Source organism: Leptopilina heterotoma, unplaced genomic scaffold (assembly GCF_015476425.1).
Source record: "Leptopilina heterotoma isolate Lh14 unplaced genomic scaffold, ASM1547642v1 Lhet_29, whole genome shotgun sequence".
Taxonomy (NCBI): Eukaryota; Metazoa; Arthropoda; class Insecta; order Hymenoptera; family Figitidae; genus Leptopilina; species Leptopilina heterotoma.
Genome location: NW_025110996.1, coordinates 1,148,552 through 1,164,355, shown reverse-complemented (window position 1 = coordinate 1,164,355; position 15,804 = coordinate 1,148,552). Strand labels below are relative to the sequence as shown.

The 15,804-nt window shown below is 31.4% G+C and overlaps 2 protein-coding genes across 2 annotated transcripts; both read right to left on the bottom strand.

Moving 5' to 3' along the window:
* Nucleotides 1–2,195: 2,195 nt before the first annotated feature.
* LOC122504328 lies at nucleotides 2,196–2,825 on the bottom strand. The gene has a single exon (XM_043615389.1). It carries the CDS (start codon nucleotides 2,823–2,825, stop codon nucleotides 2,196–2,198), a length of 630 nt encoding a protein of 209 aa, XP_043471324.1.
* Nucleotides 2,826–3,168: 343 nt separating this feature from the next.
* On the bottom strand, nucleotides 3,169–4,478 carry LOC122504327. The gene is made up of 2 exons (XM_043615388.1): nucleotides 3,641–4,478; nucleotides 3,169–3,494 (listed from the first exon to the last, which is right to left on the bottom strand). The coding sequence occupies exons 1-2, from the start codon at nucleotides 4,476–4,478 to the stop codon at nucleotides 3,169–3,171; spliced, it is 1,164 nt and encodes a 387-aa protein (XP_043471323.1).
* Between the last annotated feature and the right edge of the window lie 11,326 nt (nucleotides 4,479–15,804).

Below are 15,804 nucleotides of genomic sequence, written 5' to 3'. Positions count from 1 at the left end.
ATTTTATAGTACGCTTATGATGCCGGTATTTCTGATGACGAGTATGCGCATGCGCAGAAAGTATGGACCGAGTTTGACTGTCAGAATCTCTACGACTATGTACATTTGTATATGAAAACAGATGTATTGTTACTTGCGGATGTCTTTGAAAATTTTCGAAAAGAATGTGTTAAAGCGTACGGGTTAGATCCTGCTCACTATTATACGACCCCCGGTTTAACTTGGGATGCTATGCTCAAGTACACGAGCATAGGATTGCAACTAATAACCGATATCGATATGATTATGTTTGTTGAGTCTGGTATTAGAGGTGGCATAAGTCAATGCTGCAACCGATATACTATAGCGAATAATAGATATATGGAAAATTTCGATGATAGCAAAGATACAAGCTACATCATGTACTTTGACGCCAACAATTTATATGGCTGGGCAATGGCTCAAGCGCTCCCTTATGGCGGCTTCAAATGGGTTGATAATGTCGACAACTCCTTCGATTTTAATGTGCCTGACGATTCACCTGTTGGGTACATACTCGAAGTTGACTTGGAGTATCCTGAAAATCTCCACGATACTCACAAAGATATGCCATTTTGCGCAGAAAATGCGAAACCACCCCTCTCGAAACAGGAGAAATTATTAACAACTCTCCAACCAAAAGAAAAATATGTGATCCACTACCGCACTTTAAAACAAGTTGTCGCCAACGGCATTAAGCTTGTTAAAATTCATCGAGTCTTACAGTTTAAGCAATCAACATGGCTTAAACCATATATAGACTATAATACGATGATGCGAACCAACGCCAAGAATGAGTTCGAGAAAAATTTGTTCAAGCTCATGAACAATGCGGTATACGGTAAAACAATGGAAAATGTCCGTAACATGTCGACATTAAGCTTGTCACCCAATGGTTTGGCCGCTATGGAGCTGAAGCCCTTATTTCTCGCCCCAATTTCCATAGTCGAGCAATATTCGACGAAAATCTGGTTGCCATTGAACTGCGTAAAACCGAGGTACTACTCAACAAACAATCTATGTGGGGTTAAGTGTGCTCGATGTTTCCAAAACGCTAATCTACGATTTTCACTACGGGTATATGTTAAAAAAATACGGCGACAATTGTAAACTGATGTATACCGATACAGACAGTCTAATCTATGAAATTAAATGTAAAGATGTCTACAATGATATGAAAAATGACATCCAAAAGTTCGATACGTCAGACTATCCCGCAAACAACGTGTACGGCATTCCGCAAGCCAACAAAAAGATTCTCGGTCTAATGAAAGACGAATGTAACGGCAAGATCGTTACCGAATTTGTTGGCTTGCGGAGTAAGATGTACAGCGTACGGGTTGAAGGTAAAGATTTTATTAAAAAAGCTAAAGGCATTAAATCCGGCGTTGTGAAAAAATCGATTCACTTTGATGATTATGTAAAATGTCTGCGAGATTTTGACATTCAAACTCGAACACAGTATAATATAAGATCGCGACTACATAACCTCGAGACTGTAAAACAAATTAAAGTAGCTTTAAGTCCGCAAGACGACAAACGGTATTTGTTACCGGGGAGTACCGACACTCTACCGTGGGGACATTATGCGATCCCTAAAATCGACGAATGATTTTGTAAAACATGATTGTAAAAAAATAAAAGTTTGTTTAATAAATAATGCAATTATATATACAATTTCCATGTGTTTTTATTTAAAAAATCCTTCCATATATACATAATAACATATGATTAAAACTTATATTAATTTAAATGTGCAAATCGCCCCTAGTAACTTAACGCAAATGCCAATCAGCCAGCAAAGCAATCAAAGATTAATGTTAGCGTAGAATCTCTTATAAATCAAAATTACTTCCAACAACAGACCTTCACAATGCCAGTGCCAACTGATTTGATTCATTATTGATTCATTGTTGATTCATTGTTGATTCATTATTGATTCATTGTTGATTCATTATTGATTCATTATTGATTCATTATTGATTCATTATTGATTCATTGTTGATTCATTATTGATTCATTGTTGATTCATTATTGATTCATTATTGATTCATGGTTGATTCATTATTGATTCATTGTTGATTCATTATTGATTCATTATTGATTTAATGTTAATTAATTTGGCACTGGCAGTGTAAAGGTCTGTTGTTGGAAGTAGTTTTGATTATAGAGAGGTTCTACGCTAACATTAATCTTTGATTGATTTGCTGGTTGATTGACATTTGCGTTAAGTTACTAGGGACGATTGCGAATAATAGATTATACATTTGCTTTATCTTCCCACGTATTGTGAGAATTATCAAAGCCAAGCCATTTGACAAGAACTTTGTTTCCACGTGTCTTGAGAATTTTTCCACAAGATAAATATCTGAATATTTTACTTTAAGAAGTTCCTCTTCATAAAATCCTCCGCTGATGGGTTGATCCTGGTAATCCTTGAGCTTGTAAGTCACTGGTTGAGTTGATACAACTTGATCCACGGTGAATATTTCTGTTGTCCAATTGGGTGTATATCCTTTCTCGAAAACGTTTTTATATTTGCTTACTCGAACTTTATCACCAATTTTATACTTTGGTCGTCTTAAAGGAATTTTTCTCAGTTTAGAGATCCTTTCTTTTAAAATTTCAACGTCTTCTGAAGTAACATCTTTAGGCTTCATTCCAATTGTTCTATGTTTTGTATTATTGTAGTTGGAAATAAGAGTAGGCAATATATCATACCACTTGTAATTTCCTCGTAAACTAAATTGCATCCACATTTTTCTTTTTAGTGTTCGATTAAACCGTTCAACAATGGAAGCTTTCATATTACTGTATGTTGAGTAAAAATTTATTTTATGCTTTTTCATTAATGCTTCAAATTGTGAGTTATAGAATTCTTTTCCTTTGTCACTATGCAAGTTTTTTGGTATGCGTTTTTTAGCAAATATAGATTGCATTGCATGAGAAACATCTTTTCCATTTTTACTTTTTACTGGAACAGCCCAAGCATATTTCGAAAATATGTCTATAACTGTTAGTAAATACTTGAAACCTTTATTTATTCTTGAATAAGGTATCATTTCTACTAAATCTGCTTGCCATGTCTCATCAATATCACGCATTTCAACTCGCCGTCGAGGATAATTTTTTCTAGCCTGGGTATGAAGTTCATTCACTACTGTTAATTTTTTGTTGTTCATTCTCGAGAGCACTTAAGCGAGTATCCAATTCACTAATAATTTCAGCTGTTCGATAAGATAAGTCTTGATTTATATCTTTTTCAAAATTTTTTATTTTTTCTGTAATAGAGTCTTCAAGAACTTTTAGAAATAAGTTGTTATTGTCCACCTCTGATCTAAGTGAGGCACTAGCTTCATACAATAAACGCACTTCGTGTTTTATCATATGTCGTACAAGTTTTAAATTGACAGCGTCGTTTTCTTCTTCAGCGTTAGCAAGATTAGAGAGTTTTCTTCCTTCAACGTCAAAGTTACCTTGAGAATTAAGTTTAAACCAACTCCAGGAGGCCCTCGTCTTGCTGTTCCTCTTTGATTGAGAGGATGTCCGAACACGTCAATGCTCATTGTTGAAATGAATGATATTTGCTAAAACACATCTTAATATATAATTTTAGCTTCACGTAGTTCCTCAATGATAGACATGATTTCATTATTGTGACTAGGATTTCCAGCAGCTTGAGAAGCCATTAATAGTCTAAGACGGTCAACCAACTCATTTGGATCATCCCAATAGATATATTCTCGTTGAAAATTTTTGTTTGTAATCATAAATTTAGGTAATGAACTACCGCTTACAGATGACCGTTTGGTAGGTGTTCGAGGGAAGAATTGAGATATAAAATTCAAATACTTGTAACTCTTATCCGTACGTATAGATTCAGAGGAACTATACTTCTTTTTGTGTGCATTAGTAGCAATCAGAATCTCTTTATAGTTTCTTTCATCATCTTCACTTATAAGCGATGTAGTAGGTTTACTTTTAAATAAAAGTTCAAGTAATCCAAGCGTTTGAAGATATTGTTTATTACCAATTTTTACATGCTGATCTTCAAGAGTTATTGGTGAATCACCAATCATAAGTGATCCATCACTTAGCTTACGTATGCCGTATGTTGAATCTAAACATTGCTTTCTATTATGATTTAATAAGTATAGAAATTTATTACTTATTTTATCATCATCTGGAGATTTTTCAGTTTCACTTTCAAAGTATATGCTATCATCCATCTTCTGCTCTTTCTTTTCAATCTTGATATTTTCATGTTCAGTGTCTGTCAAGTTAATAATTTTTTGTAAGGGTTGAACTATCGGTTTAAAAGTTTCAGTCAGCACATTTTCAGCTTCTTCTTTTCCTAATTTTAACATACGATGTTTTCGCCTAATTGCCTCGCTAGCTTTAGCAATTTGATGAAGATATTCTTTTTCTTTATGAAACATGTTATTATTACAAGGTTTCATATTGAACTAACAATATTTTAGGGATGATCCTATATTTATAGTGTTACAAAGCTATCAAATCCTTTTCTATACCTTCCATCATTTAAATCAGAATCCTTATCAATTACTACAAATCCATATTTGTCTGAATTCCAACATGTTGAACATAGTTCTCGAAATTGATTAAATGTCATGTCAGTATTAACATGATCATCATAAACATGCCTTAAATTTTTCTCATCTTGACGAAAAAGAACTAGTAAATTAACATTATCACGTACCAAATGTTTAGGAACGCGGGCATATGTTTGACAAAGATAAAAAGAATCAACATCAACATGTCTACCCATGCAAAAGAATGCCCTTACATTATCTTGCTTCTCGCAAGCAATATCATCAAATATAAATATTGAATTTCGTTTTGCATCTTTAGGAGTAATGACTTCTTCATGCTCACTAAATGGTAAATACTCTACTCCTTTAACATTATTAACAACTTGTTCCAAGAATTTATACTTGGGTTGATGTAAAGACTTTGAGTATAAGTAAATATTATCAAATCTAAGACCATTAGGATGTAAAATTAAAGAAAGGAGTACATTTGTCTTTCCACAATTTGATGGTCCACAAAAAATAGCTCGAATACTACCGGAAAATAAACTACCATGACGCTTCACTTTCTTCTCTTGTTGTTCAACAATCGAGTCTAGATTGACGACTGGCAGCTTGTGAAGTTGTTCCTTGAACCGCATCCTGATTTAGACTGCCGCTAAAGGTATAAATACAGCGCTTATATAGCTCACAAGTCATTCTAATTTTAACTTTCACAGAGTAAGGTATGATTATACATCATCGCTCTCAAGGAAAAGGGTTAATTAATAAACTTATAAACAAGTTACCATTTGAATTACATTTGCCAGGTTATCAATATTGTGGACCAGGCACAAAGTTAGCAAAACGTCTAGACCGAGGTGATCCAGGTGTTAATCCATTAGACGCCGCTTGTAAAGAGCACGATATTGCTTACTCGAAAAATCGAGAAAACGTTGAAGAAAGAAACGCTGCTGATAGAGTATTAGCTGACAAAGCGTGGCAACGTGTATTTGCTCCAGACGCACAATATAGTGAAAGAGCTGCAGCTTACGCAATAACAAACGCTATGAAAGCAAAATCAAAATTTGGAATGGGAGTAAAGAAGAAGACAAAGTCAAAGAAACGAGTAAAGAAGACAAAATCAAAAAAACGAGTAAATCTTAGAAAAATTGTGGATGCTGCAAGAAAATCAATAATTCCTGGTAATGATGCTCGATCAACAATAAAGTCAGCTATTGAAACAGCTCGAAAAGCTGTAAGGAAAGCAGGTGGTAGAGAAAAGGTTTTAACACCTCGAATTCTACCTGTTCCATCAAAAGTTGGTGGTCTGTTACCATTAATTCCAATTTTTGCTGGTCTAAGTGCACTTGGAGCGCTTACTGGGGGAGCTGCTGGTGTAGCAAAAGCTGTTAATGATGCAAGTGCAGCAAAAGAGCAGTTGAAGGAAGCTCAGCGTCATAATAGAGAGTTGGAAGCAGTGGCACTTGGCAAAGGTCTACATTTAAAACCATACCGACAAGGGTTGGGACTTCATTTGAAACCATACGTTAAAGGACAAGGTATTAAGAGGCGATGTATAAAAAAAAAAGTTTAAAGCTGCCTCAACGAGCACTTGCAGATCTAGATTTACTTAAATATGCTAAAGAAATGAAAATTTCCCATTTTCGAGGAGTTTTTATGCGAAATGAACTACCTATAAGTGGTCCTCGAAAAAATGAATCCGCCATTATTAATTTAGATGATAAAGATGGTTCTGGAACTCATTGGGTTGCATATAAAAAAGTTAATAATAAAGCAGTATACTTTGATAGTTTTGGAAATCTTCAACCACCCTATGAACTTGTCAATTACTTAGGTTACAATACTTTAATACAGTATAATCATCAAAATTATCAAGATTATAATAGTTTTAATTGTGGTCATTTATGTCTAAAATTCTTATGTGGACAGCTTGAAATAACTCAAAAATATATTCTATATAAGTGATTGTAAGTCATTCCACCTAATCAGTTTATAAAAAGTCATCAACATGGAAGAATCTTTTACTCTGACTATCTCAGGCAATTCATCTGTCCTGGAGGCAGAATATTTTCCTCCGATAGAATTATTACCTAACAAAAATTATGTACTTGGCTTAGTTGAATTACTAACCTTCAATTCAATTCCTAATATTGATCAAGGTAAAAATAAATTTTATATTGGTGATAAAGTGATTACTATACCCCCTGGAAGCTATGAAATTGAAGATATTGAAAAATATATTCAAAACTCTATTGAAAATGGATCTGAAATTGTAAGAATCAAACCTAACAATAATACTTTACGTAGTGAAATAACAAGCAGCCTTGAAGTGAGTTTTGAACAAAACGATTCAATTGGTAAATTATTAGGATTTACTCCACGAATATTGACAGCTAATATACCTCATACGTCAGATGTACCAGTAGCCATTCTTAAGGTAAATGCTATCAGAATTGAATGTAACATTACTACTGGTGCATACATAAATAATAAAAAGGTACACACAATTCACGAATTTTTTCCAATTGTACCAGCTGGATATAAGATTGTGGAAGTTCCATCTCACGTCATTTACCTTCCAATCGCCGTGAAGACAATACATAATATTCAAATAAGAATCGTTGATCAAGACGGAGATTTAATAAATTTTAGAGGTGAAACTATAACAATTCGATTACACGTTAAATCAACGTAATGGGAATTGTATTTCATAGAAAAACTGGTAGAAGCTATATAAATGAGTTACCATGTCAGAAGTCATTCATTCCTCAATCAGTTCGCAAGAGACTAACATCTCAGAACATACTATTTCTGAAGCAGCTCGGCCTAAGAGTTTATCAAGAAAACAAGGGAAAAAATTAATTTTTCACATACTTTTTATTTGTTGTTGTAACAAAAATGGAAGAGATTTTAAACATTCTAAGTCCAGTAAAATTTGATAATTCTGTGGCACACTATGAGATTCATGCACATCAACCATACGTGTCATCAGCATTTAATAACAGTGACGAGATTCGAATTGCAGTTCAACATCAAGACTTGTACATTCTTCCCTCTAAAAGTACTCTACACGTCACTGGAAGAATTGTTAAGCCTAACAATACGCTTGTAACTAATACAAAGTTAATTAGCAATGGTATTTCCTACCTGTTTAATGAGATTCGTTATGAATTAAATGGTGTTGAAATTGATCGCTCCAAAAATGTTGGTATTACAACCACAATGAAAAATATAATTTCTCAAACACCTAATCAAATGATTTACTCTGAAAATGCTGGTTATCTACCTTATGATGATGATGATAGCAGAGTAACAAATGATGCTGGATATTTTGATGTAAATATTCCACTAAGTATGATTATTGGTTTTGCTGAAGACTATCGAAAGATTGTTGTAAATGCAAAACATGAACTTATTTTAACAAGATCTCGTACTGATCTAAATGCTGTAGTAAACATTGAAGCAGCAGAGCGTGAAGAATTTAAAATTATTATTAATAAAGTTGAATGGTTGATTCCATATTTAATGGTAAATGATCGACAAAAAATTGAATTATTGAAATTCATTGAAAAAGACTCATTTATAACAATGAGTTTTAGATCATGGGATTTGTATGAATATCCTATGATTCCTGCCACTCAAAAGCATGTGTGGACTGTAAAAACTTCAACACAAGTTGAAAAACCTCGATATGTTATTCTTGGTTTTCAAACAAATCGAAAAGAAGATCAAGAAAGGTATGCAAATTTATTTGATACCTGCAATCTTCTCAATGTTAAACTTTTCTTAAACTCACAGTACTATCCTTATGGAAATTTAAATTTAAATTTTACTCAAAACAAATTTTCCATATTATATGAAATGTATTGTAATTTTCAACCGTCCTACTATGGAAAAGAATCTGAACCTTTATTAACTAGAAATAACTTTAAAGATTATGCACCATTGGCTGTTATTGATTGCTCAAAACAAAACGAATTTCTAAAACAAGCATCTGTAGATGTGCGATTGGAATTTGAAGCAAGTGAAAATTTTCCAGCCAATACAGCTGCATATTGCCTTATAATTCACGACCGCATTATACAGTATACACCAATCAGCGGCGTTGTTAAAAAAGTAACGTGATTGGTAGAAATAATGACCAATCGTACACGACATCGGTAGTGGGGGTATTTGGAGTGGTGGGGGAAAGGCTATAAAGAGAGCGTCTCTCTAAGGCTTGAGCCATTATTCTATTTCAGATACCATGGCGTACGTCGTAGATATTCAGTGCTTCAAGAGACCATACAACGAGTTTGTCATCAAAGAGTTGGCGATTCTACCACTTCAACAAGATGCTCATCCATTGGTCTACCTCTTCGAGCCGCCATATGCCTGGAGTCGATTGCCTGCAAGATACAAATGTGAGAATCGATGGCTTACAAATAATTATCATGGTATCGATTGGGCTGCTGGTGACGTATGTTATGAAGAATTACAACCTATAATAAAAGAAGTACTAATAGGTACACCTACCGTTTATGTAAAAGGTTTAGAAAAACAAAAATGGTTCGAAAAATATACATTGAATGTGTTTAATTTAGATGATTTTAAATGTCCGTCGCTAAAAAGTTTAAGTGTAGACAGTTCATCTACATGTACAAATCACACACGTAGCTTTAGCAATTGCGCTGTTAAAAATGTATGTAATCTACGAAATTGGTTGATACAACCATCGAATGTACTACGAAATAATATAGAAAATAATGATGAAGTTGACAATGATTGTACATTGAAAGATTTTTATAATGATTGTGAAAATTTCCTATATAATGAATAAATGTATTAAATGTCTATTAATGTTTACTTTAATTAACCTTTCCCTATCCTATTATCTTTATTACACATGTGTAAAACTATTAAACATGTTAAAACTAGTCTAGACTTGTCTTATGACGTCACAAAGTGGGCGTGGCTCAATAATAAAAAGTGGGGGTATTTTACAAACATAAAAAGCTATTGCGCATGCGTAAAATAGTGGTAGGGGTACTGCGCATGCGTAAAAGTAATGGTGGGGATAATGCGTGATATTTGGGTATAAATAGAGGCACCTTGAGCTGTAAAGCTCATTCTGTTTTGTAACTTCACAAAGTATTATCTCTAAGAAAAGATGGATCTAACCAAAATCAACGCCATTGGTCGCATGGATGCTTTCCTACCTACGAAGCCGCTATCCGAGCTGACTCCTGGACATAAGTATCCTATAACGAAGATCCAGGTTGTCAACACCAGGTATGGAGTCAAGGTCGTCGTTGAGGTGGATAAAAAGTTTAATACATTCCTACCTTCAAGATTTGTACCAATGTTCACTGATGACTCTATATGCTTGGATCAGATGCAAGAAGCTATTAGTTCTGGACAATTACGGCTGAAGTATATTGGTGGTCCATACAACCATATTGAATTTAAAATTAAACAAGTGTAAATATTGTATATTGAATGTAATAAATGTATGAACTGTTATTAATACTGTATTTAATTAAATACCTTCATTAGTATTACGTTAGATAATAAGGTATACATTTTAAGGTTATGTTTAATGAAATAAATTTTAAGGTTATGTTTAATACAATATATTTAAAGGTTATGTTTAATATAATAGATTTTAAGGTTATGTTTAATATAATAGATTTCAACAACTTTTACAAGCGCCATCTATTAAAATTTTAATAATCTTATTAGTGTATACAATATGACGCCATCTTTTCCCGCGAAATACAAACGATTCAGTTGTGGCGCCATCTCTCGGCACAACACTCAAACCGCACTCTGTCGGTAAAACAAAATGGCGTCTCACTGTCCAAGCGGTTTGAATTTTTCAAATAAATTTTTTAAATTTCCCGCCAAGCAAGTTTGAATTCGCTAGTAGCGCCATCCATCAGCGGTAGCCGGCACTAAAAAGAAATCGGTCGGTAAAACAGAGAACCCTCTCTAAGCCACTTGAAAGTTTGAAATTAAATTTTTAAATTTCCCGCCATGCAGGTTTGAATTCGATGGTGGCGCCATCTGTCGGCGGCAGCCAGAACTAAAAAAATCGGTTGGTAAAACAGAGAACCCCTTCTAAGCCACTTGAAAGTTTAAAATTAAAATTTTAAATTTCCCGCCAAGGGGTTTGGAATTTGTAAGTGGCGCCATCTAGCGGTGGCAGCAGGAACTACACTCGGTCGGTAAGGTAGAACACCCCTACCAACCACTGATAAAGTAGAAATCTGCATTACCGACCGAGGGTACTTAGCCGAGATCAGAACCTGTCCCAGATCTCTCCTAGCTATACTACTATTAAAATCCACAAAATTGTCCTCAAAAGATGTCTTAAGAATTTATTCCCCTTTAATTTAAGACAAAGAACACTCAAATCAGTTAAAAATTGTAAGCTGTAGACATTTTTTAATAGTAAATTGTAAAAAAATTCCATTGTGGGTCGGTGCACTGCAGAAGTAAATGTTTATTTTGACCAGTTAAAAGTTCTTGTCCCACGTTTTGACCTATACCTTTTTTTTAGGAAAAAACCTCACCTTTATGATAAAATTTTTTTTTAAAAAATAAAAACTGTCCATTTGATAAAAAAATGAAATTTTATTTTTTAATTTAATTTTTCAAGGTCAAAAAATTTTTTTTTTCTACATTTGTTTACACCATAAGAAAGTGTTGAAAAACAGCAGAAAAACACAAAATAGAAAACGTATTTTCGTTTTGTTTTAAAGAAACTACAAATTTTTCAAATATTCCATGTAAATTTTTGACCTGGGTCACTTGACGTGGAACCCGTCATTTACGTAAATAAATATAAATTCACATTTTCTTTATGGAAATGGTGAACTAAAGTATCGAATTTGGTTACTACACTTTGAATAACTGAAAAAATGAGAAAACCACTGAGTTTCAGTCAAAAACAAAATGCGCCTTTTTTCATGGTGATGTCATTGCGACCTTGGTACGGTCTGCGCACGTGCAGCGAGCAACAGAGTTCACGTCGCGAAAAATTAAACTGTTTGACTATATCAACCGCACGGACGATGAAGAAGTTTTTACCCTTTCTCTTGTAATTTCAAGGAGGAAAGGGAAAAATTTACCCTTCCACATGTCGAAGGTCCAATCGCTGACATGGAACTTCTTCATCATCCGTGCGGTTGATATACTCAAACAGTTTATTTTTCGCAACGCGTCAAAAATGCTGGTTTACAGGTCATTTTAATTAGTTATTTTACTAATTGCTTTTTATTGCTCATAGCCAAACATGATATTTTTGGACATTTTGAAACTCTAATTTTCCATTTTTGTAGAGAAAGTGTAAAATTGTTATTTTTTGTGGGAGAATTGGCTGTCGAAAAATTGCGATTTTAGTGCTGGTATAGTAACCTTTTGGTTTGTTTACATTTCACAACTTGGACATAGCCTTAATAAAAAAATACAGTAAATAAGGTTTTCGAGGTGTCTGATTACGAATATGATATCGAATTTGAATTTTGACAGTTGACAGCTGTCAAAAAACTGTCAACTTTTCTATATAATAACAAATTATAGTCTTCCTTACTTTAATTTGTATTTGTATGATAACAAAAAATTCAGTTTTTTCGTATTGCTTCCTCATAAAGGAAGCTTTGTATTAGCAAAATTTTAGATTGTCATTTTTTGACATATTTATAAATTTTTCTTTATTATGCCTAATACTTTAGTACTTTATATATGCACAGGAACTCCCCGTATAAATGTTCTAAATAAATAAAAAAAATTTCGACGTATTTTGAACTCCGAAGTTCAAAAAACGGATTTTAAAAATTTGTCCCGATGTGTGTGTGTGTGTGTACTAACATTACATTTCCCTCAATATCTCAGAACAAGAAATAGCTAAAGGCCTCAATTTTTTTTTAAATTGTAGGTCTCCCCGGGGGACATAAAATGAGAGTATTTTCAGCCCGATTCATGAAGTTTAACTATTTTTTTTTTGCATTTTTCATTTTGTAAAAAAACGTTTTTTGGACATAACTTAAAAAAATGTTAGGACACTTATAAATGTTTTTCTTTAGTTTTGTAGAGTTTTTTCACACGCATCTTTTGAGCCCTAATTGAATATTTTTCGTTCATATTAACCGGAAATATTAAACTTTAAAAAATCAAAAATTTTAGAGAATAAGACTTTTTTGAAAATTTTGTTGAAAAATGTAGAAGTTTAGTTTTGTTTTGTATTTAGTTTTGTAGAGTTTTTTCAGACGCATCTTTTGAGCCCTAATTGAACATTTTTCGTCCATATTAACCGGAGATATTAAACTTTTGAAAATCTAAAATTTTGAAAAATAAGACTTTTATAAAAATTTTTTTAAATTATGTAAAAGTAACTTCAAAAAATTATTACCAACTTGAAGAGCATTAAAAAACGCTTTTTATAATTTTTTGACTTGCAAAATTCTAAATAATTTAATTGTTAAAAATATAATATTTATTTTTCATAATTTTTGACAGATATAATTATTATTTAAAATAATTACTATATTATTAAAGACTACAACATAAATTTAAATCATTAAAATATATTTTACAGAATAGTAATTTAATACAATTTTTAATTCTTATAATTTTTATTACATAAAAATATTGTCTAATATAATGTTTATTTTATAAACTTTTAATGTGTCTTACTTTTTATGTTTTTAATTAATACGTGATTCATAGAAAATTCAACAAATCAATAAAAATCTATATTGTCAATTTTTTTAGTTAAAAATATTTACATTAAATATCTATTCTCAATATTTAAATAATGTTAAAATTAAATTATGGACACATACCTGCCGAGTAAATGATAATTATAAAGTTAAAAACTCAATCAAACAATCAATGTAAAGAATTAAAATTTGGGGGCTATCATACGCCTAAAATTTACCTGAAATTTTTTTTCTTTGTTTCTAAAAATGAATTTAGAATATTTTTCTTTAATGTGATGCTTTATTATTTATATTACATCTTGTAATTAAATAATTAATGCAAATTATACTTAGTATTTTTGCGACAGATAATTTGTTTTTCAAAAAAATTAGAATTAAAAGTTGTTTAACTTTATCATTTTTCAATTAATTTAATTTTTTGCAGTATGTTAATTTCGAAAGATACGAAATTCTTTGTTTAAAAAGATGAATGAATAATTGTTTTTTTAATTTTTAAAATAATTTAAAATTTTCGTAATCAAAATTATTTTTAACATAAAAGTATAAAATATGGAACAATTTTTGCGAGATTCAATTTTCTTTGTACAACAAGAAAGTTTAACAGTAGTAATAGTATTTTAACAAAATTTATAAGATTCACTTGAAATTCGTTTCTAATACGTTAAATTTGACATTACATTTTAAAAATTTAAAATAGATCTTCCATTTGTCTGACTTTCTTCTAATTTATCGGATTCAGTGATTTCTGGAGTGAATTTGGTAAAGTTTTGAATTGATTAATTTCTACGTTAAATTCGTTATTTTGGCTTTAGAAAATCTGATGTTAATTTAATTATTTTTTTCGATATGCACGACAAAAAATATTTACCAGGATAAACTACAGATTTCACTTTATTATTAGCGAAATTTTTCAGTGTTTTAATTAATATTTTCGCTATTCTAGAGAAACTTATCGCTGTTTCAAGTAAAACTTTTTTTAGTGTGTAATTATTATTATTTCTTAAAAAGTATCTTAATTAAAATGGCTTTATATTGTTTAAAATAAGCAATGCAAAAGATAAAAATCGCTCAAAAAATAATTTTTTACCTCCTGCTGATTATCGGCTGTTGCTTTTTTTTATTAATTGTGAATTAAATTCATTTTTATGACCCAAATATTAATTGGAATTGTTCTAGCCATAATTTAGGTCCAGTAATGTGAATACTATTTAAATTGAGACCATTGATTGAAATTATTTGAATTTAAAAAAAATTAGAAGTTCAAATTTGTTAAATTTTTTTTTGTAATTTTAAAGTTTCAAAATAATACAAAATGAAAATTTAAATCTCTATAATTGTTATCTTCTTCCACCTTTAATTAGTTACATATTTTTGTTAGGAAATAATAATTATTTCTTTAAAACATTTTTAAAATAAAATGGCTTCAAATTGTTTAAAATAAGCAGTGCCATACAACATGCCCGCGCGGATAGTGTGGCTAGTATAGTAATAATCTCGAATCATAATTTAATTCGATTTTGGATTATTAAATTTCTAATCCTTTGTGAATACCAAAAATCACTCTAAACATTGAAAGGTTGCTAATAGATTATAGAAAATAAGAACATAGGGTCATTTGGGGTTAATGTAAACAGTAGATGTTTCAGCTAAATTTACAAATTTAAAAATAAGTACGACGTCAATATTTTTACCTCAGCTCACCTACAAGATGTTCTGAGTATTGCCAATATTTTATTTTGACAATTGGCAATGCCATAGTGTAAGTTATCTTTTAATGCAAAAAAGATTGAAAATCAAAGTTTTACTGTTTCAGTATTTTGTCTCGCATTTGCATAAAAATGAATTAAAAAATCAAACTAAAATTTGTAATTCTTCCTTATTAATGCCTTAACAAAAATTGACTTTGATTTTCGTCAATTTAGTCAATAAATAATTAAGTGTTTACATTTACCCCGAGAATTCGAAAACTCGGGGTAAATGTAAACAGAACTTGAACTACATTTTAAAAGAAAATAATTGAATAAATTTGCTTTTATTTGACAATTTCATTACTTTGGCAATGTAAAATTACATAGAAAAGAAAAATAGGCCTTCTTTCATACCTCCTTCGTGTTAGTCAGTTAGTCATAGTTTATGTTTGACCGCCATATTGGATCCACCATTTTGAAATTTAAAAATTCGATTTTAGATTCTTATTCCGCAACCTTAAAAACTTCTTTTTACCATGTTGAATGAAAATCTATTAAAATTTGTTCAAGTTATTCAAGATTTTACATTACTAATTTTGTAATGGTTGATTGTCTATTTTATATGATACATTATTAGTCAACTGGTTGATTTACTATACATCTACGAAGAATTTTTTTTTAGTTTTTCCATCCCTTAAAACAGTAGTATACTTGAAATAACTTGTTTCTTAAACCTCGCTTAACTACAGTGGTGTTTACATTCACCCCGAATAATAGGAAAATTTCAAAATCTAGGGGTAAATGTAAACAGTCAGTTTTAGGCGATTCAGGTGCATCAATATT

Coding starts and splice junctions, on each gene's coding strand:
- LOC122504328 (XM_043615389.1), bottom strand. CDS start 2,825: ATGAAAGCTTCCATTGTTGAACGGTTTAATCGAACACTAAAAAGAAAA.
- LOC122504327 (XM_043615388.1), bottom strand. CDS start 4,478: ATGAAACCTTGTAATAATAACATGTTTCATAAAGAAAAAGAATATCTT. Junction 3,495..3,640: donor GTCTATCATTGAGGAACTAC/GTGAAGCTAAAA, acceptor TTAATTCTCAAG/GTAACTTTGACGTTGAAGGA.